Source organism: Prionailurus bengalensis, chromosome A1 (genome assembly GCF_016509475.1).
Source record: "Prionailurus bengalensis isolate Pbe53 chromosome A1, Fcat_Pben_1.1_paternal_pri, whole genome shotgun sequence".
NCBI classification, from domain to species: Eukaryota; Metazoa; Chordata; class Mammalia; order Carnivora; family Felidae; genus Prionailurus; species Prionailurus bengalensis.
Genome location: NC_057343.1, coordinates 143,062,788 through 143,085,770, shown reverse-complemented (window position 1 = coordinate 143,085,770; position 22,983 = coordinate 143,062,788). Strand labels below are relative to the sequence as shown.

The 22,983-nt window shown below is 39.1% G+C and overlaps 1 protein-coding gene and 1 pseudogene across 2 annotated transcripts in view; one reads left to right on the top strand and one right to left on the bottom strand.

Moving 5' to 3' along the window:
• The window catches only part of SCAMP1 (secretory carrier membrane protein 1), a 128,890-nt gene extending 113,141 nt beyond the window's left edge, over positions 1 to 15,749 (bottom strand). The window contains exon 1 of one of the 2 annotated variants that reach the window (XM_043592692.1): positions 15,519 to 15,749. In XM_043592692.1, the coding sequence (XP_043448627.1) occupies positions 15,519 to 15,575 (57 nt within the window). In that variant the 5' untranslated portion in view covers positions 15,576 to 15,749. The remainder of the gene's footprint in view (positions 1 to 15,518) is intronic. The other variant, XM_043592700.1, reaches the window with a different exon arrangement.
• Positions 15,750 to 18,969: 3,220 nt separating this feature from the next.
• LOC122490159 lies at positions 18,970 to 21,205 on the top strand (annotated as a pseudogene).
• Positions 21,206 to 22,983: the final 1,778 nt, after the last annotated feature.

The following is a 22,983-nucleotide window of genomic DNA, read 5'->3' as shown; positions in this document are numbered from 1 at the left end:
TAATAAAGAATACAAATTTATGTTTAAAACAGTAACTCCTCTAAAGAAAAAGACTGAATTAAACATGGCATTCCTCCAGCAAAACTTAATTAAAATACTCTTCAAGAACTCTGCTTAATCCAATCAATATTATATACTAGACTAGGAAACTTGATTAAACAAGTCCCAAGCTAGAGGCTAGGAGAGGCCCTACCTTCATAGAGTTATATATTTTTTTCCTACTTGATACGTCTCAGAGCTACTATAATCATATGAGTTTAATAAATACTGAGAATTTCACTTACCTAGAGAATTACTAGTTTCTAAATGTCCCAATTATTAAAAAAAAAAAAAGGAACTATAAGAAGCCATTAAAAATCTGAGCTAGACTCTGAAACATGTATTTAGCAAATCTTCTATAAGAGATCGAAAGAAGTGCTTAATAATTACTAGGAATTATTCAATAAATCATGACTTTTAAAAACTGGTTCTCATTATCGTTACAAGTCATGACAGTCTTACTCAAACCTAAAACCAACTCCCAAACTAATTTCGTGAACCCAGATCAGTACTTAGCATATTACAACAACTGAAGCAATCACACGTTAGCAGATTTAATGAGATACCACTTCACATCTACTAGAATGGCTACAAACTAGAAGACAGGTAAGTGTTGGCAAGGGTAGGAAAAAAAGAAGACTGATCTGCTGGTGGGAATATAAAATGGTACAGCCATTGTGGAAGTTAATAAATGACCTAACAGTTCCACTCCTAGGTATATATCCAAGGGAATGAAGGCATGTGTCCACACAAAAATCTGTACACAAATATTCATAGCAGCACTATTCCCAAGAGCCAAAAAGTGGAAATAACCCACATTTTTATCAAATGATATACAAATAAAATGTATATCCATGAATTAAAATTGTTATTTGGTAATACAACCACATGAAGTCCTGATACATGCTATAGTATGGACGAACCTTGAATACATTACACTATGTGAAAGGTGTCAATCATCAAAGACTATGTATTGCATGATTCCACTTGTATGAAATGCCCAGAAAGCATATTAGTGGCTGCCTAGGGCTAGAGGAGTTGGGAGGAAATAGGGAATGAGTGCTAAATGAAGAATGACAGCTAATAGGGTTTCTTTTTGGGGTGATGGGAAGTTTCTAAAATTGATAGTGATGACTGCACAACTGCAAATATACTAAAAATCACTATATTATACACTTTAAGTTGGTAAACTGTGCAGTATTATGAATTACTGTACGTCTCAAAGCTTTTTTTTTTTTAATGTTTATTTATTTTTGAGACAGAACACATATCTGTCACAAGCAGGGGAGGCAGAGAAGGAAGTCGACACAGAATTTGAAGTAGGCTCTAGACTCTGGGCTGTCAGAGCAGGGCTCAGACTCAGGAGCTGTGAGATCATGACCTGAGCCGAAGTCAGACACTAAATGACTGAGCTACCCAGGCACCCCATCAAACTGTTTTTTAAAAAGATAATCCAATGTAGTATTTCTTAGAAGAAATGTTGCCAACCAGCCATAAATATCTAAGTCTTCAAAATCTAAATACCACATCACTCATTAGAGAGAAATACTCATTACGAAAGAAGTAAGGAGGAATGGGGCAGGGATATTAGCTATCAGGGACCATAATGACACCAGAGTTTCTTATTATACTGAATCACCAAAAGTTCTTCTGATATTTGAGAAACTGGATAGCTAACAGAGCTATGTTCCCCAACATTAACACACTTAAGCCTAGAGATACAAAAGGAAAAAGGGTAATAATGAAGAACAGGAAAATAATTGGTCATATGTCTGTCAACTGACCTGCAAGTTCAATCACCTTGGACCCCTAATGAAAAAGCCACTGAATTGATACTCTAGGGATCAGAAAACAGCAGAGTCTTGCCACATAAATATCCCTCCATTTTCACTCAACTGTCAAGATATTTTTGTGCAGAAGTTTGTTGTATCATACCCAGTTCTCCACCCAGATTAATGGGTTTTCGGTCATTCTCCCTTAACACATTAAATACGGCAATTACCAGAGCAATTACCACTAAACGTGACAACCAGAGACCTATGAACAAATTCTAGAAGGCTTTAGTTTTTTTCTCATGTTATAAGCAGTCACCTTTTAATGTTTGTTTATTTTTGAAGGAGAAAGAGCATGACCCAGGGAGGGGCAGAGAGAAAGAGGGAGACACAGACCCAAAGAGGGCTCCAAGCTCTGAGCTGTAAGCACAGAGTCCCACGCAGGGCTCGAACTCACCAGCCATGAGATCATACATGACCTGAACTGAAGACAGAGGCTTAAACGACTGAGCCACCCAGGCACCCCTTAAGCAGTCAACTTTTAAAAGGAGTTTTTCTATCTGAGAGTAAATGTATCTTTGAACACTTTCTTGTGAAACAAAATCTGGTGAAATATCCTACTCTTGTTAACCTGGTGGCTAAACTCCCCAGGTCAGTACTTAAAATCAAAGCACCACCAAATCCAGAAATTCTGTACAACAATTTCCCGGGGTCGGGGTGAGGGGCAGGGCTGGGGGTGGGGGGGATGTTCAGAATTCCAATGGTGACATCAAGGATTCATCTCCTGGTAGTTTCCCATGAGTCTGAAAAGTAATCATAAAATTTAAAAACTATTAAACTCTAATGTGTTTTTTTTAAATACCAGATGTCCTTTCCAACGATTGTCAACATTAAACAACCAAGGGCACAACCTTCCAACATTTAAAAAAACTTACATCATAAAAATACAATGCGCTTTCCTTATTACCCTCAGTTCAAGATGTGATCTAGAACAGCTTCTAAAATCCCTAAGCTTTGTAAGACAACCAGTAATTTGTATGTTTTGTTTTTGTTACTATTTCTGTTAACACTAAAAACTTTAAAAGTTAATAAAAATTAGAGTCTGAAAAAATATAGGCAATTTAGGGATAAAATAAAGAATAATCATATGTTGTAACCAAAGATAATCTTGCACCATTATTTCCTTTATCTGTTATTTTAAGAGCTTCCCATCTTTGCCTTGATTCAAAAGAAAAATTCCTTTAAGAAATATAAAAAAACAACAAATACTAATGGCAGAAAAATTCAGTAATGTGCCTAAGGTCACTCACGTAGGAGGGAGAGAAGCAAACCTAGACAGCCTGATACCAGAGCCACCCTTTTACCTACTCCTCGCTACAGTTACAGACAAACCTCTGCAAACTTCATTTAATCCTTCCTCTAACCTCCCTACCACCAGCCTAGGAGCACAGAAATGCCTGTCTGTAATATATATAGTTCATAAAACGTTTTCTTATAAATTCCATGATAAATGGTGATTAAGTTCCCCTGAGACTCAAATACAAACATTTCCATTAAAAATTTTTTTTAATCAGATAGAAAAAAATATGTGATACATTTCTTTTAACCTTGGGGAATACGTTAATTTGCATTTTTACAATATGCCAATGACTTGTAAGCAATTCACTAAAATTTATGACTATTTGAGATGCCAAAAATTAAGCATGCTAGGCCATAAATAAAACCACAAGACAGACTTAATCAACCTGCAACAAGCATCAACACCTTCAGGAGAATTGCGAATGGTGGTAAAACTGTGCTAGAATACCATCCCCTGGCCATCAATGGCCAATATTCCTGACGCTCTTTTCCTCCCACTTTCATTTCTCACCACTTTCTATACGTATCTCACCACTTTCTATACGTATTCCAGTATTCCAAATCACCACCTAAGCATTCTAACCACCACTGGAAGATTCCCATCAGTAAAACGACTACCAATAGCTTGTATCCAACTCTGCCACTTGGAGAAAGTGGAAACTTCCAGTTGTATACATTGTCTCTACAATATGCACTATTTTGACTGTGTTTGTGAAGCACAAACTTTTAATACTAAATCACTTGCATTTAAATGTCTGATTTCTTCTCCTATTATCAAGTCAAAGTTATCAGTGTATAACTATGCCAAATCCTTTCTTTCTAGTTTGATCTCACCAGTACTCAAACAAAATGCACTTTATCATATGCATTCATTGCTTTATTAAAGAGATTCTAATATTTTTGCTTATCTGCAAAAATATATTCAGTAATTCACCTATAATCTGTAAAATAAATGGAAGTTTCTTTTAAGGAAAAGTATCAGGTTAGTCATATTGATAATGTGTTCATAACTGCATTCTAAAAACAAGTATAAAACCCATTATTACATTTTTATAAAAATGTACTGATGCAAGCACAGACATAAGCAATTGCAACACTAGCCGTGGCAATTATGGAAACCAGGCAAGCTAATATGCATACTCTAGGGATACTCAGCTTGGGAGCCATTTGCAAAAGAGAAGGGCTTTTTAGATAAAATATATTTCTTTTGCAAGAACAAAGATTAAGAAAAAATACAGAGATTTTTGAAGAGGGTGCCAAGATCATTCCATGGGAGAAGAACAGTCTGTTCAACAAACAGTATTGGAACAAGTGGATATCCACATTCAAAAGAACTGAGTTCGATCTTACCTCACACTATATACAAAAATTAACTCAAAATGAATCACAAACCTAAATGTAAGAGCTAAAACTATAAACACCTTAGAAGAAAACATACAGACAAAGCTTCATTACCTCTGATTTGGCAAAGGATTCTTAGATATAATATCAAAACAAAAGATACAAAATAAAGATAATTTGGACTTAATAAAAATTTATTAACTTTTGTGCTTTGAAGGACATTAACAAGAAAGTAAAAAGACAACTGACAAAAAGGAGAAAGTATTTATAAATCACATAGAGTTGACTGTGAACACCACTGGGAGTTAGGGGGGCTGCCCCCCTCTCCCTGCCACCAGGGCAATAGAAAATCAGCATATAACTTTTTTTTTTTTAATGTTTATTTTTGAGACAGAGAGAGACAGAGCATGAAGAGGGGAGGGTCAGACAGAGAGGGAGATACAGAATCTGAAACAGGCTCCGGGCTCCGAGCTGTCAGCACAGAGCCCGATGCGTGGCTTGAACTCACAGACCGCGAGATCATGACTTGGGCTAAAGTTGGACGCTCAACCGACTGAGCCACCTAGGAGCCCCAAGCATGTAACTTTTGACTCCAAAAACTAACAGCCTACTGTTGCCCAGAAGCCCTACTAGTAATAGTCAACTGATACACATTTTGTGCATTATATGCATTATATATTATATTCTTAAAGCTAGAGAAAAGAAAACGTTATTACAAAAATTATAACAAGAAAACATTTATGGTAGCATACTATATTTATTGAAAATGCACATGTAAGTGAACCCATGTAATTCAAACATGTGTTCTTCCAGGGTCAATTGTACTCGGATAAAAGACTTGTATCCAGAATATATAAAAAGCTCTTATAATTCAATAATAAAAAAGACAACCCAATTCAAAAATAGGCAAAGGACCTGAATAGATATTTCTCCAAACATACACAAATGGCCAAAAAGCACATAAAAATATGCTTGACACCATACAGCCATCAGAGGAATGCAAATCAAAACCACACTAAGATACTCCAAACCCACTAGGATGGCTAGAATCATAAAAAGATAATAACAAGTGTTGACAAGAATGGAGATAAAGCAAATCTCTCATACGCTACTGGTTCCAATATAAAATGGGGCAGCCAATTTGGAAAACAGTCTAGCGATTCCTCAAATGATTGCATATAATTATTATATGACCCAGCAACCCCACTTCTGGTAAATACTCGAAAGAATTTAAAACTAGTGTTCAAACAAAAACTTGTGCACAAATGTTTACAGAAGCATTATTCACAACAGTCAAACGGTCCCTAATTACCCAAATTCCCATCAAATGATGAATTGGCATTACTAATTCTTAAAAGCACCCAAAGCCAAATACCAGAGAGATTACTGGATTGCTCTCTTCATACAGGTTCATACACAAGGTAGTGTAGAGTTCATACACAATTCTTACTGGCAGTTCTTACACAAGGAAGGGGGGTCCAACACTTGTCTACAATGTGAAGACAAAAGCTACTGGACAGTATAGGCTGTCTCAGTAGGAACAAATGAAACAGAAGAAAAGTGCTATGGAGATCTGGTATAGTCAAATTCAACCAACCTCCACACATCATCTTTTATTTCCCTCACCTATCTTAAGTTGGAAAATTTCTCCCTTGTGATTTAATGACATCTCCTTGTATTTGGATTTTCATTACTCTATCACCAAAAACTAGATACAGGTTTAATTAAATCATGTAGACCTGTATTCTATCATTTAGATCTGTACTTTATCTAAATACAGGCTTAATTCTATCATGGTTTTGCCAAGAAAATGTTACTTCCCAATTATCTTTTGGCAATTCTGGTTGAAAGAAAAAGACTCAAGTCATCTCAAATGCTGGGGGAGGAAAGGCTATTTTAAACACACATAAAGAAGGATGCCAAGTTTCAGAGACTGGAATTCTTCAAAATGTAGCTACATCTCTTAAAGTTCAAGAGCAACTGTATTAAGAAACAGAAATTATAGAAAATGACCCTCAGAAGCCCTAGTTAGACAATTACAACTCCAGTGCTTTGTGAGTAAGGTTATTTGGCTCTCGGGGTGCCTGCGTGGCTCAGTGGGTTAAGCATCTGACTCTCGGTTTTGGCTCAGGTCATGATCTCATGGTTCATGAGTTTGAGCCCTACATCGGGCTGAGCACTGCTGTTGTAGAGCTTGCTTGGGATTCTCTGTCTCTCAATAAATGAATAAACTTAAAAAAAATTTTTTTTAAGATAATTTGGCTCTTTCCTCATGTCTTTCCATGGTTATTCCACCATGACTTCATGATTTTTTCTCTGTGCATGTTCCTGAGAAACATACATCACTGAACTATCACTGTTCCTGTTGGAGCAAAATTTTGCATCAAGCAATCTTATCTGCTCCTGATCATCTAGAAAATGGCTTTCTTTGGGCCAGGTAGCTTCAATTAAGATTAATCAACTGAGGACAGCATTTTAACAGCCACACAGCAGAGGACATGATCATCTATATGTAAGCAACCACTTAGGGCTGCTCTCTGAGCAGAGCCTGAGGCTCAGAGCATAGCAGCCGCCTAAAATACAAAGCCTCCTATCTAGTTTAGATGATCAGACTCAATCCCAACATCAATAGATTACAACAGAAGAGAATTTATGAATCACAAAATGGTCCATAAAAGCACAAAAATCTAACAATTACAGGGTCTCAAAGTAGAAAAAACTTGCAACACAAAAATCTCTACCTTAGCATCTCTGATACGTCATCCAAATTCTGCCTGAATTCGTTCGAGTGCTGGTGAACTCCATACCAAAAAAGCATTGTCAGGCTATTCTAACAGATTTTTTTAAACCTTCATGTTAAGACAAAAATCTACCTTCATGTAAACTCTGGCAATTGGCCTTAAACTTTTTTTCCTGAAGCAAAAACAAATTTATAGAAGACTTTAACTACCTATCTCACACGTCCTTTTAGCCTTCTGTAGACTAAACCCACTCAGTAATTTTAAATATTCTTCCTAGGATTTGATTCCAGACCCACGGCCATTCTGACTTCTTTAGGCACATCCTGTTTTGTTCAAGCCACTCTTTAAATATGCACTTGGAACTGAACACAATACCTGCGGGTTGGACAAGAACAGAATATTGCCGATTCATTTTTAGGAACCCATTACTAATTTCGTTAATTGCTGTATCACTCTGGGAATTCATGTTAAGAAAATATCTTATAAAAAAATTTCCTGGATCTGCATTTCAACACTACTGAATATTAATTGTACTCCAAAAAAAATATTTTCTTTGGTCATATCAGCAAAAGAATATTTTACTTTCAAAGTTTTCGCCATCACCATCTCAATTATGATTATTGTTAAAGTCATGGGATCAGGGCACTGGGTGGCTCAGTTGACTGCACACTCGACTCTTGATTTCAGCTCAAATCATGATCCAATGGTGACGGGATGGGGCCCTACATTTAGTTTGGACCCAGTTAACATTCTCTCTCCCTCAGGGTGCCTGGGTGGCTCAGTCACTTGGGTGTCCAACTTCGGCTCAGCTCATGATCTCATGGTTCATAAATTCGTGCGCCATGTCAGGCTCTGTGCTAACAGCCCAGAGCCTAGAGATTCTGCGTCTCCCTCTCTCTCTGCCCCTACCCCACTCATGCTCTGTCTCTCGGTCTCAAACATAAATAAAACATTTAAAAAAAATTTTTTTTAAAGATTCTCTCTCCCTCTGCCCCTCTCCTACACTTATTCTTCTCTCACTCTCTAAAATAACAAAATATTAAAATTTAAAAAATTCTTAAGGCCTTGAGACCAAAATAAAATCATGTTCAAATACTAGTTTTGCCACGTAGCATTTGTAAAAGGTACTCCACCCACACTAACAGCCTCCCATTGTACCTGCCTGAGAAATTTTAGCAGCCATAGGAGATGCTCAAGCTAGACAAAATGTTTTCTAAATCTCTTAACAGTCCTGATCCAGAGCACCCTGACACTCTACCTGAAGAAGATGGTCTCAAAATGAATTACAGATGTGTTTTAAGGGCTAGTTTGAACCCTGGTAAAAATTAACAACAAATTGTTAAAGAGATTTGGACCAGCCTCCAGGATCTGGAAAGTTCGCAGTTGTGGACAGACCCTATTCACTAGCAAGGCCTGTGCAGTGGAGTGTAGACCCTTTTATGTACCGTACACCTGATACTGTAAACATACTGTAATAATAATGTCTCACATGGAAACAAGAGAAAACACTGTGCCAGCAGCAAGCGGCAGTTTTAAGAATGTTTTTAGTTAAACATTGAGAGAGGCGCCTGGGCGGTCAGTTAAGCATCTGACTTCGGCTCAGGTCATGGTCTCGCAGTTTGTGGGTTAGAGCCCTGCATCAGGCTTTGTGCTGACAGCTCAGAGCCTGGAGTCTGCTTCAAATTCTGTCTCTCTCTCTCTGTCTGTCTCTCTCTCTGCCCCTCCCCTGCTCGCACTGTCTCTGTCTCTCTCTCAAAAATAAATAAACATTAAAAAAAAAATTGAGGAAAAAAGAAAAGGCTTTTCACCCAAAGTATCATGTGTGAACCTACAATACACTACTTTCTCTCCTCCCTGATTGTATGAATAACCCTGAGATCACCTCTTAGAACTGGTTTTATTTATTTTTTTTTTTTTAATTTTTTTTTTCAACGTTTATTTATTTTTGGGACAGAGAGAGACAGAGCATGAACGGGGGAGGGGCAGAGAGAGAGGGAGACACAGAATCGGAAACAGGCTCCAGGCTCTGAGCCATCAGCCCAGAGTCTGACGCGGGGCTCGAACTCCCGGACCGCGAGATCGTGACCTGGCTGAAGTCGGACGCTTAACCGACTGCGCCACCCAGGCGCCCCTTAGAACTGGTTTTAACCTTTAGCTGCAGCAGCTGCACTGCCACCTGTGTGTGTGTATGTGTGTGTATATATGTGTGTGTATACATATACATATGTATGTGTGTGTATATATATATGTGTGTGTGTGTATGTGTGTATATATATTGTATTATATATTATATAATACAATATATATATATACATACACACACACATACACACACACACACACACACACACACATATATATATGACATTGTACACTGCATGTACCCTGGGATCCCACAGTTTGGTCCCCCTCCCAGCTACCCTTTAATATGATGAGTGAAGTTGGTGACCTGCACAGCGAGACACAGCTATTTGATCTCTTGCCAGACATCGCCCCTCTTGGCACAGTGCTGTACAGGTCTCTGTAAAAACCCCTTGCTGTCTCAGCAGCCAATTAACTTCTAGTTTACTTTTTCCTGGGTATTTGTTTTGTTTTGTTTTCTTTCTAATTGACATGTGAAAAAGTTCTAGGTTCAGTTGAAGTTCCTGATGAAGAAACACAATTGAGATTTTTTTAGTGATAAAATCTGCATATTTGTATTTCAAACAATGTAGCTAAAACTTGAAGTAAATTCCTCCTTTTTTCTTTTGGCTTAATGAGTATCATTTGTTCAGTATGAAATCTTTATACTATATGTTCCACATGTTAAGAATAAATGTACATTAAATCTTGGTTAAAAAGAGAGAGAGAGAGAAAGAGAGATTTGGGCCAGCCTGGACTGTATAAAACAGAGATATTTCAATGAAAAGAGGCTTCTGGACTCCCAACGTTTAGTGGATAAGAAGCAAACTGAAAATGCTACTCAGCTGCAAACATTTCTTACAGAAAAAGAGGACTTACCAGACACTGGAACCAAAAGCAGAAGAAAACAACAGTTAGGCAAAGACTTCTAGGTAGCAGAAAAAGGCTCTATTCAAGAAACACTCATCGCCCCCAAATTAGGGGGCCTGGACAAATGAGCCTGGCTGGATTTCAGACTTGCCAGGGACAAGCAACTGCTAGCTGTCTCCCACTTCTCCCATACTTGAATGGGAGTGTCTACAGGGGTCATCCTGTATTTGTCTCATCATTTTATGATGGGTATATCTTTTTACTCCCTAGGTCTGTATCAAGAGGGACACACCTCCTCCCATCAAGGAGTAAAATCTAATGTAATCCTTCCCACTCCTTTTTTAATCTGGTCTGGCTTTGTGTCTTCTTTGACTAACACAATGTAGCAGAAGAAAAATGACTCAAGAAGCCTTTAGCTTCCCCTCTTGCCCTCTTGGAACACTACTCCCACTATGGAAAAAGCCCAGGCTATTCCTAATAGAAAGGCCACATAAAAAAGAACCACTTACTGCCCCCAGTGACAGCCCCAGATAAGTGATGAGGCGAAGTGATTCCAGGGAATAACATTCAAAAACAAACTGCCCAACTAAGTCTAGCTCAAATAACAGACTGATGAGCAAATAATTGTTGTTTTAAGCCACTAAATTTTGGGATTGTTATACAGCAATAGGCAACTGAGACAATGGTAAATAATGATGCATCTTAATTTGATGAAATATAATCAGCAGCTCAGTACATGCTTTTTAAAAGTACCAACTTGAGGAAAATCAAGTACCAACTTATGCAGGTGGCATCACCACAAAATACCACAGACCATAAATTAATATCACTATGTCCCAGATTAAAGCTGAAAGATAAAGTTAGCAATGTTAGACTATCACAGAAGAAATCCTCACAATCCCTTCCTAGTGCTAGCCAATATCCAGTCATAAATTTTAAATGGATAAGAGAGGAGTGACATCAACTAACTATAAATGAAAACAAAATAGATAGGATCCCTGAATTACGGGTCACTTTTTAACAATAAAGTTTTCAATTTTCAACTCGTTCTCAACTCTTAGAACTACTAGAATTACTGTAGCTTAAATATCACGAGGAATGGTGAATTGTAGCCCACTTTCAAGAGATTATTGTAAGAAAGAATTTTTGAGGCCCAAAAGAATAGAGTTCTTTTCTTAGGGGGGAAGCCTTTGTAAGTGACAAAGCACTAGAATTCAGGCAACCTGGGTCTAGTCTAGCAGTGACCTAGAGCAAACCCACTTCTGTTTGGCCATGATTCCTCAACTGTGACCTGCCAAACACTACTAGCATCCTCAAAGAGTATAAAGGAACATGAACTTTTATGAGATAAGTAAGCCTTAGGGAGGTACAGCATAGAGAATGTAAACACAATCATATTATAATAGTGTTGTAACACATGGTAGCTACACTTGAGGTGAGCATAGTATAATATACAGACTTGTGGAATCATATGTTATATACCATAGCCTAATGGAACATTGTGTGTCAACTTCACTAAATCACTAACCTAAGAATATAGTTAAATGTGTTTAAAGGCAATTTCTTGAATTACTATTATTACTTATTAGTAATTAACGAATTAAAACCACCATGCATTGAGCACTTATTACATACTAAATATATGTTCATCTAATCCTATTAACAACCCTATGGAGAAGATCCTATTATCCTATTTCACAGAACAGAGGTATAAAGAGGGTAAGCAATCTTCCAAGGTATCACAGCTAGTGACAAAGCCAGAATCAAATGCTGAGTTGTTTTAAACTCTTGAGCAGAAACCTTTAAATATGTCTTTCTGCTGTCTCTGTATGAGAGCCTCAAGTCCAAACTCTAAATACAAAACAAGAATCTGGTGTCAGAAATGCAATCAATGAGCAAATAGAGTGCCATCAGCAGCTAAGAGTAAGATTTAAATTCTAGTGCCAATTCTACACCACCTACACCTGGGTATAAGACAATGGGCAAGTTAACAATGAGAATCATGAGTTTTTAATCAAGAAGAAATTAGAATGATTGCTATACGTGAAATATCTTATCTCTGGGCTTTTTTTCGTCCGAAGAATGAGATCTCAATAAGTCACTGTAGGTTTTCCCTTCCCAGACTTGAAAGTTCTACTTTTTTTAATTACATAAAAATTTATTTCCAAAGTGAGTTTTCCAATCCAATCAATTAGCATATTAATGTGGTAAGGCATATCAAAAGATATGAAGGTCTTCTTACCACTCATTAATCTTTCTTTGCTTTGAATCAACTCATTCTGGTACTCATACACTTACACTGACTTATAAGAACCGTATTAAATTATTGATCTCTGGTGATTATTTTACTCTATTTTACTTCTGAAGCATGTCTGTCTACATGTTAGACTAATAGCCTTAAGGATATATATTTCTTCACTATCTATGGAATAAATGAATAACTGAACAGAAGACAGAAAACAATAAATGTTGACTACGTGAAAAATATTTTTCCTCTATAGCTTTAAATCCACATTATAACAAGAGTAGATTCTCAGGAACATCCATGTAATAATCTATTTTTCAGATTACTACATATTTCCAGTTACTCCAAGTTTCTTGATGCGCAATAAAAACTACTCAAATTCCATGAATTCTTTCAGTGAGCCTATCACAACCACTAGAATCAAGCAGGAGCTCAAAAAAATAAATTGAATCCAGCAAACAATTTTATAGCAGCTAATAAAATTCTGTAAGCCATTACAGTTACATTATTTAAGGAGATTATCTTCAAATTATTTTCATGACAGTTCAAATGAAGATGATGACAAGTGCTTCTAATATAAAAGTAAAGGAAAAGAAATGTTGAAGAACTGAAAAAGCAATAGAAATCAAACAGCTTTTTAACCAAGAAGAAATCAGGATGGTTGCCAAATGTGAAACATGTATTTTGGAAATATGAAATTTTTGATTACTGAAATACTGGAAATTAGAACAGATCTGAAAAGAAGGATGGTCTTAAGTTAAAATGATAAATCCAGGAACTTTTATATTTAAGGAGGGAGGACCAGAAAAGCTATTTCAAAAATCACACTTACATAAAAGTAAACCGAAAGAAGAAAGAATAAGCTACAGAGGCAAACCTTTACTTTAAGAAGGGCAGGAGTGCCTCGTCTGACAATTGGTTTCCACCTAGGTCATGATCTCACAGTTCGTGAGTTGGAGCCCTGCATCAGGCTCTGCATCGATGCGATAGGGAGCCTACTTGGGATTGTCTCCCTCTCTCTGCCCCTCCCTGCTCACGATCTATTTCGCCAAAATAACTAAATAAGCATTAAAAAAAAAAAAAAGGGCAGCTAGACACAAAAGGAAAGATAAAGGGTCAGATACACAGTGCTATGACAGTTGCCAAAAACAGGGTATGGTCATACACAAGTCTTCTCTAGGCCTAAATTATCCATCCCTTGGAAGAATTTTATGGATGAATAATCATTGTCCTGTGAGTGCATCCACTTATAAGGAACAAAAAAGGTTTATAATTCTATGCCACAATGAATGAGTATGGAAAACTACTTTTGGGTTTAGAATTACTACAACAATGTAACGGATGGCAGAAAAGCCAAGTGTCATGGCAACATCATATGTCACAAAAGAGCAGTCTAGGCTAAGTAGAAAACAGTGTCTTGCCCTAACAAGAGAATTAGCTATATAAAATGAGCCATGAAATGGAATAACCAAACAGAAAACAGCCCAACTGTCAGATGCTGAATAAATAGTATCAATGAATTATCTGAATTAGGAAAAGGTAATAGGTTCTTAATGTTATACCTTCCAAATATTTTTAAATAACACCTATTTGGCAAGTTATGTCTGTTCAGAATGTCTATGATTAAAGAACAATATTTTCCACAACATGGAATGATGTAATACAAAATACTAAATTGAGAGGGTAGGCTCTCCTTAAAGTGTAACCATATCAGCTTTAAAGCCTGAAAGTTCCAGGCCAGTTGCATAGAATATTCTTAAATGACTTTTTTACTTTTTTTTTTTTTTTTTAAGATTCTATGGTTAATTAATCTCTACACCCAATATGAGGCTCGAACTCACAACCCTGGGATCGAGTCACATGCTCCACCCCCTTCCAGAATTCTTAATAAGAGATAAAACCACAAGTAACAAAATGTAAACTCAAGCCAGAAGCGACACTTGTGTGACCACAAATTCAAGTTACTCTCTCGTTTTGTGTGACTACAAATTAAGGTGACTACTGCACATATCCAGGAAAAATTAATGAACTTCGACCAAGAGTTGGAAACAAATTACACGTGTAAGCAGCTGAGTTCATTAAGAAAATTGGAGTATTTTTTTAAATAGGGATTTACTCAGATGTTGCATTCGCTTAAGCACACAACATCTCAGCCTCCTTCATTTGCCCGTTTCTGTGCCAAGCTCTTCCAAAGCTGGGGTTGATAAGGTTGACTCCAAGAAAGAAAGAAGCTCACGTAGGAAATGCAATCCTTACACAGCCCAGGGAACCGGTGACGCACTAGGAGCTTGGAAAACATCCCGTCGTTCACCTTACTAACAGCAGTTAGGTAGGAAGATGGTCGTCCACGTGCACTATTGTTTTCCAGGTGTGTTTGTTTATTTTTAACTCCTGCTTTGATATCAGTACCCTCAACCCCAACCAAATGGGGGGAAGGGGGATGGCAGCGCCGCTGGTGGTACGTGGGCGCAACACAAGTTTAAAAAATAAAATCACAACCTTTTTTTTTGTTTTCCTAATTGCAGCGTACTCGGTGCCCTCACCTCTCCTCTACACCTCTGCCATCACTCCACGCAGCTCTTCGCCACCGCCGCGGGTCCCCATGACAACCCCACCCGAGGACGATCCCTTTCCGCCGCCTCCCGGCCCCAACCCGGGCCCGGACAGCCACACTCGCCTGTCAAGTGACAACTCCACCTGCCCTGAGCTCTACTCTCCTCGCTCCCGAGAGACGATCCAGGAACCCTCCCGACGCGCGGGCCCACTCCCAGACTAGGGCAAAACCCTCGCCAGTCGGGAATGTGCGGAGGGGGCGGCGGGGGAAGGAGCTTAAGACGTTCCACTCCAACCCCCAAACGAGGGGTGCGAGGGCCTGGGCGCGACCCCCAAACGGGTTGCGGCGGCCCTGAACACCAAAACTAAGCGGCTGAGGGGAGCCGAGGGGCAGGCTCAGGGGGCGCGAAAGAACTTGTCGTTTTCACAAACAACGACGCGTCGAGGAGGCAGGAGACTGCTGGGGACCACGCTCACCTTGAAAGGGTTGTTGAGATCCGGGTCCGCAAACGGGTTACTGTCGAAATCCGACATCTCTCTCGCGCTTGGCGTCACCCACCGGACCCAGGCGCAGAGAGAGAGACGAAGCGAGGCCGCCGCCCCCCTGCGCGCTCACGTCGCCGCCGCCGCCGCCGCCGCCGCCGCCGAGCAGATCCGGGTGCAGCTCTCGGGGCCACCCAGCCGGCCGCGCCACTGAGCATGCCCGGTGCCACGGGCTCCCGGCCGGCGGCGCAGCTCCCGTTCGCCGTCCCGTTCATGCGGGCCGGGATCCAGCGTTCCGGGCTTTGGCTACGACCGAGTAGGGACTAGGGGCGGAGGGAGTCGGGAGCGGGGAGCGGAGTGACCCGTTCCACGTACCGTGGGCCTGCCTGAGGTTCCTGCGTCTTGACGAGGAATGCGCCTGGCTGGACTTAATTATATTATTATCGATTTAAAATCGGCTCCCTGTGATCAAACGTGACTTGGGAAAGAGGTGGTACTTCGTGAATAAGAAAGACACTGACAGTATTCCCCCAGGTTGGGAGGGCAGCCTGGAATGCCGGCTGCATACCTGGGGAGGGAGCGGCTATTTAACCACGCTTCCAGCCCAGGACCGCAGAAGCGCGGGCAGCGGTAGAAGCTCCACACTGTTTCCAAAGATAACGTCTCGTGGGGGGGCCTGCCCTCGCTAATGAATTCCGGGCACACACCCCACTCGACCCCACCTGGGAATCTCAGCCTCCAGTCTTCCGGTCCCTCGACTCTAGGTTACTGACAAATCACGGAGACCAGTCTCGCGTTACCGATGCGGACTGGCTCGGCGGAGGTTTGAGAAAGAGGGAAGATACAGTACCAGGCTTGGTCCAGCCCCTGCTCCCATTCTCCGGAATCTGCATAATGGCTACTTCTCCGGAAACCAAGGGGGACGAGGGTGAGGGTGACACGAGTTCAGAAATCAAGGTCCCCAAGTTAATGTTAGTGGTTGACAAAATGCATTTTTTTAACTTAAAGGTATTTAGGCGCAAAATATACACCTTTGATTTTTTTTTCCTGATGCTCCCCAACGCCAGGGATGAGGTCACCGAAAAATGGGTACGTGAGAAGAATTTTTTGTACCATTTGTTACCCTACCTCTGAACTCAATGAGAGAGTATCTCTTTCCCCACTTTAATCTTTCTGCTCTAATAGAAAAGCACTTAGCAGATGAAGCGGCCAAGAGCCAGAATTATTCTCACTTGGTAGGTGCCTAAGAATTGGAAAAAAAAAAATAGAATTAGGCTTTTTAGATTTAGGGGGACCTTGCACTACACAAAGTCACCTGGGAGATGATACTTCTCCCCGCTGTGAAAACACTAGCTAGGGATAATGGACAAAAAAACAACACACATTTACTATAATCTCTCTTTGGCAAGAGCTAAGTTGAAATACAGGAAAAGAAGCTGCTTCTAAGCAGCTGAGTAGGAAGGTCAGCTAACAAGTGACAAGAGACAGAGACGATCATGGTAGAGCGACATGATTCTAGATATGAAAAAGAGCTAACGATTGAGATCACCACCCTATATCCTTAGCAGCTGCCATGTGTCTGGTTCATTAGCTTAGTGCTCAAAATATGTGTTGAGTTCAAATTCCAATTCTGATAGTACTGCTACTCACTTCATCTCTTTGAATCTGTAAAGGATTATTTAGGTATTATGTGAGATAGAGAAAAGTGTCTAACAGGTACATAGTGCCTACCAAATAGAGGTTGAATGTCTGAAAATGGCATGAGGGTCCAACCCATTTGTTCTGGTATGCTTTTTGCTTCATCTCTCCTGAACTTGACCTTGCCCAGATGACCTGCTTCTCTCACCACTTTGGCCCTCGCTCCCTTCACCTATCCTCCAAATGACTCAAAAAATCAGCAGCTATTTATTATGCATCTACTATGTTCCAAGACAGTGAGTACCAGTTGAGCCTGCATTGCAGGATGGAAATTTCCAAATACACTGTGTTTACAGCTAATGATATTAGCATCTAATACAAAGATTTACAGACTTGACTGTTAGAGAATGACTTGGAATACTTATTAATGATGCAGACACCCACCTCTTCCCATCTCCTATCCTTTAAATTCTGCTTTAACAGATCTGCATTTTTAATTTTTTAAATGTCTTCATCTACAAATACATTATTTTACATAAATGCATAAATGGATTCATAGCATACATACTGGTGTTTTCACTTTTTTTTCTCTTTATTCTTTGTGTCCCCTTCTCTCTTACCCTTCTTTAACAAGCTGGTATGATCCTTTCAATATTCTTATAACATTGTATATCTACATGCACATAATATAACATAATATTCATGTAGACATATCACATGTACAGAGTTTTGGCATTATCTTGAAAATGGATCATATACATATTTTTCTGCAACTTGGTTTTCTCACTCAGTGATACTTCTGGCAGCTTCTCAGTGAAATGTGCATTGGCAAAGAGACAGTCTAAGCTTTCTTACCCCAGTATGCTACATAAATATTACCACTTTATTTTAGTTTTTATTTATTTAACTAATCTCTACACCCAATGTGGGGCTTGAACTCACGACCCCAAGATCAAGAGTCACATGCTCCTCTGATTGAGGGAGCCAGGAGTCCCAACATTATCACTTTTTATGTGTACCATATCTCTAGAAGTGAAAAGAGTTGGGAAGTATGGCCTAATGGGAATCCCTCCAAATCAGCAACTATTTATTCTCTTTAACAATTGCAAACTCAGCATATTTAAAGGACTGGGATGATTCTGATACAGGTGATATGCTGACCACACTCCAGGAACACTGATAGCAGGATGTTCAGACATATGATCCGTGGGTGAGCTTATTGATTTGCTTTCATGAAATTAGACTCCTAGGACATGAGAAATGAAAGGAAGCTTAGCTCTTTCATGACAGAAGAAGAAACTGATTTTGGACAGGGTAAGTAATTTGCCTCAGTGACAAAGGGAGTGAATAGAGGAACTAGGAACAGAACTCAGTTCTCTCTCTCTCTTTTTTTAATGTTTATTTATTTTTGACAGAGAGAGAGAGAGAGAGAGAGAGAGAGAGAGAGAGAGACAGAGCATGAGTGGGGGAGGGGCAAAGAGAGAGGGAGATGCAGAATCTGAAGCAGGCTCCAGGCTCCGAGCTGTCAGCGCAGAGCCCGACGACAGAACTCTTAACTCATGGACGGCGAGATCATGACCTGATCCAAAGTCTGATGCTCAACCGACTGAGCCACCCAGGCGCCCCAAGAACTCAGTTCTCTTGACTCACATTTCAGACATTAAACTGATAGATTTGGTTAATGGTATTTCATATAGGAAGAAGAAATATTATGTGGAAGATACAAAGTCAGCATACAGGAGGCTTCATTTGTTGCATTTTTTCATTCCAGCTGCCTCCTGAATTTGATACAAGAAAGAATGAAGAATCAAAGCTAGTTTCTAGATCCAGCTCTGCCATAAACCAGCTTTGTGACCTTTACTGTATCAATTCCCCTCTCTGATCTGAGTTTTCACAGTAGTCATTCAACAGGTATGAATTCAGCACCTAGTGAGTGGTAAACAACACTTAAGATGTTGAGAATAAAGCAGTGAATGAGATAAAAATGTAGGATCTGTTCCCAAGAAACTTCCTAAAAGACCTAGAACATAGGTAAATGATAGAGTTGTCCAAAGGACCCAAGATAACGTTTTGTTAACCTGTGGCAATGTCTCACCCCTCCCTAACTCGGTTTTTTTCCTTAACTTTGCTGCACACCATTATGCTTTTCCCTCAGTCTGACACATTAAATTTGAGAATCTGTTGGACAGGGGTTGTAGGCTGAATTCCACGTTTTCTACACTGGCTAGCATATAGCTGGTAAGTGTTGAGAAAATGTCAAGTTAGAAATTTACATTTCTTACCTCAAAAGATTATTGGACCCTGGGTTCACCAACGGGTTAAAACTGAAAGTCATCATCTCTCACAGTGGATCCTGTCTCAAGATTTCCTGCGGTCACTGCTGCTACTGACACCCACAATACCCCAACAGAACCATATGTGGCCCTCTCTTTTGCCACTGGCTACATTTCCAGGATGTATCCAAGGAGAATAAAAGCACTGAGAGATTGCTCTTTTGGTGCCTAGCTCGGCCATGACTCGTGGTCCCAAGAAGCGTCTGAAGCAGGTAGCAGCTCCAAAGCACTGGATGCTGGATAAGCTGACCAGTATGTTTGCACCTTGTCCATCTACTGGTCCCCATAAGTTGAGACAATGTTTCCCTCTCATTTGCCTAAGGAACAGACTTAAGCATGCCCTAACAAGAGATGAAGAAGATCTGTATGCAGCATTTTATTAAGATTGATGGCAAGGTCCAAACCAACATAACCTACTCTGCTGGTTTCATGGATGTCGTCAGCATTGACAAGACTGGAGAGAATTTCCGCCTGATCTATGACACCAAGGGTTACTTTGCTGTTCACTGGATCACACCTGAGGAAGCCAAGTATAAGCCGTGCAGAAAGAGATCTTTATGGAAACCAAAGAATCCCTCGTCTGGTCACCCATGATGCTAGCACCCTCTGCTCTCCTGATCCACTCATCAAGGTGAATGACACTATCCAGATTGATTTAGAGACTGTATAGATTACTGATTTCATCAAGTTTGATACGGGTAATCTGTGTATGGTGGCTGGTGGTGCTAACCTGGGAAGAATTGGTGTGATCATCAACAGAGACACCCTGGTTCTTTTAATGTATTTCACGTGAAAGATGCCACCCGGCTCTCCAACACTTCTGTTCGGCAAAGGCAACAAACCATGGATTTCTCCTCCCCATGAAAGGGTATCTGCTCACCATTGCTGAAGAGAGAGGAAAGAGACTGGTGGCCAAACAGAGCAGTGGGTAAAATGGTCCCTAGTTGTTGCGATTGGAAGTCTTTATACATAATTAAAGATCAATACAACACAAAAAAAAGGGAAAAAATGCACTGTGGGGTTAGCGAAATAACAGTCGCCTAAAGATGTCCACATTCTAATCCCTGCAGCCTCAGAGTATGTCATCTTACATGGCAAAAAGGGACTTCACAGAAGTGACTGAAGTTGAAGACCTTGAGATGGACAGAGTAGCCTGGATTATCCAGGTGGATCCAATGGAATCAATGTGTTCTTAAAAGTGGAAGGTAAATGCAGAAGACTTGCTGGTTTTAAAGATGAAGGAAAGGGATCATGAGTCAAGGCATGTGTGTGGCCTCTAGAACCAGGGAACAGCCTTCAGCTGCCAGCAAGAAAATGGAAACATCAGTCTTAAAATCACAAGGAACTGAATTCTGCCAACAACCTAAATGAGCAAGGAAAGGATTCTTCCCTCTGTCTCCAAAAAGGAACACAGCCCAGCTGATACCTTGATTGTAACCTAATGAGACCCATACACAGACTGACAACACCACCTTTTATCCAGCTCATTGCCTCCCAACTCACCACCTAACCCAACCACAGCTTAACCAGCTATCTTTAAATTACCTTTTCCCAGGTGGTTATATGCTGTTATAGAGGCTGAATGGTCTGAGTATCCTTTAGATAATTACATCATAGGATGTAATTCTTTTAGGATTCACTGGATTAAAATATTCTGTAGTACAGGAACACAATAAACAAAAATAAATGTATATTTTGAGTCTGCATTTACCTATGACTACCCATGCACATATAGTCCCTGCTACCAAGAATGTCCTTCTCCTACTCAGTTTTCACTTATCAAAGTCCAATCAATCTTTCATGGCAAATTTCCAATATGTCCTGGACAAATCCTTACTGGCTACCCTTAATCAAAATTTGTCTTTCCTTTCCCACAGTATCTAAAGCAAATCTATATTTTTGTTATAGAACTCATACCCTCTCCTATGGGTACAAAGTTATTGGTACATGCTCAGCATATGTGATAACTCTCAATATTTAGAGTTAATGAATGTATCTCTCTCCATGATGTGAGCTTCTGAAGTCAGGGAGAACTTTCATCTTTACATTACTCACAGAGACTAGCACACCATTCTGTTAAAAAAAAAAAAAAGTATTCAGGAAATGATTGCTTATTGTTAACATTTCTTAGCTTGTAAAAAAAGAATCCCACATAACATCTTTACTCAGAGTAAGCTCAAATATAAGATCAAGAACAACCATTTTAATAATATAAACAGTTGTACAAAGTACTGTGATAAAACCTTCTGGATTGAAACTCTGAATTCCGAACAGTGACATCATAGAAACGTTTTAAGTGGCATGGGCCAATGAGATGCAAGAACTAACTGTAGAGTTCATTTTGTTGGCTAGAATAGTCTGCATGAAAACATTATGGTGAAATTACCCTTAATTTTCAAGACAGAAAGACGTTATCGCATATATATATGACATATACACACACATATATATATATACCTAAATATTGAGGCATTTACCAGTGATCATATTTATAATACTATAAAAAAAGGAAAATAAAGTAAAATTGCATTAGAGTAGAATATACAAATTATGTAGTAAATAGTACATAATGTAATTTATGAATTACATTATATGTAACTCTATTAAAATAACTATGTTATAGTATATATAATAAGTTATATAGTATAGAAATTATATAATGATAATAAAATATATAACCATAGTAATATATATAGTAATATGTAATAATGTGTATATAGTAACATATAAATATAGTGAAGTACTAATATAAGTGTTACAGTCCTGTAACTACTTTGTGCACTATGTCTGAGAAGCAGAACAAGGACTCCTGTTGTTTTTATGTAGGTACATTTTCAGAAAAATTTTGTGGGTTTTTTTCCATGAACCATAAATTATATAATCACACTTGTTATTACCTAATGGCTATGCAATTTCATAAATGTTTTCAGAGTAAGGACAGTTTACAATTCTTTTTTTTTTTTTCCTTTAGTTTATAATTCTTAACTTGCAAATTCAGCCTAAGTCTTTAGGGACTCTCGTAAGAATGGAAATAATCACAGCAACTTAACCCATTTTCTAATCTCCCAAAAGAAATACCCCAAATCTGACTACCGGGTTTTTATAGAAATAAAGTTTACTTTCTTTTCTCCCTCTTTCATGCTGAAAGTTAAAAAAAAAAAAGTTAACAGTTTTATTTGGAATAGCTAGTCTAAAGAGGGAAGAGAGAGTAGAGAGAGTTAAAATTCTTGAATGTCTGGCATGTGTCAGGCACTGAAATGCTGGAGGCTCAATACACATTTTCTCCTCTACAGCAATCCTTTGGGAAGCAAGAATTATTATCTCCATTTCACAAGTGAGAAAATGAGAACTCAGTTGAAATGAATGTAAAAGTTATTTTAAGAATTATTATGTGAAATAGAGGCTTCATATCTGGGGTTTTGTATTGTTTGTCGCTGCATTCTACATTAGGCTTTATTATACTGCCCAAGGAGAGAATTCTTTGTTGG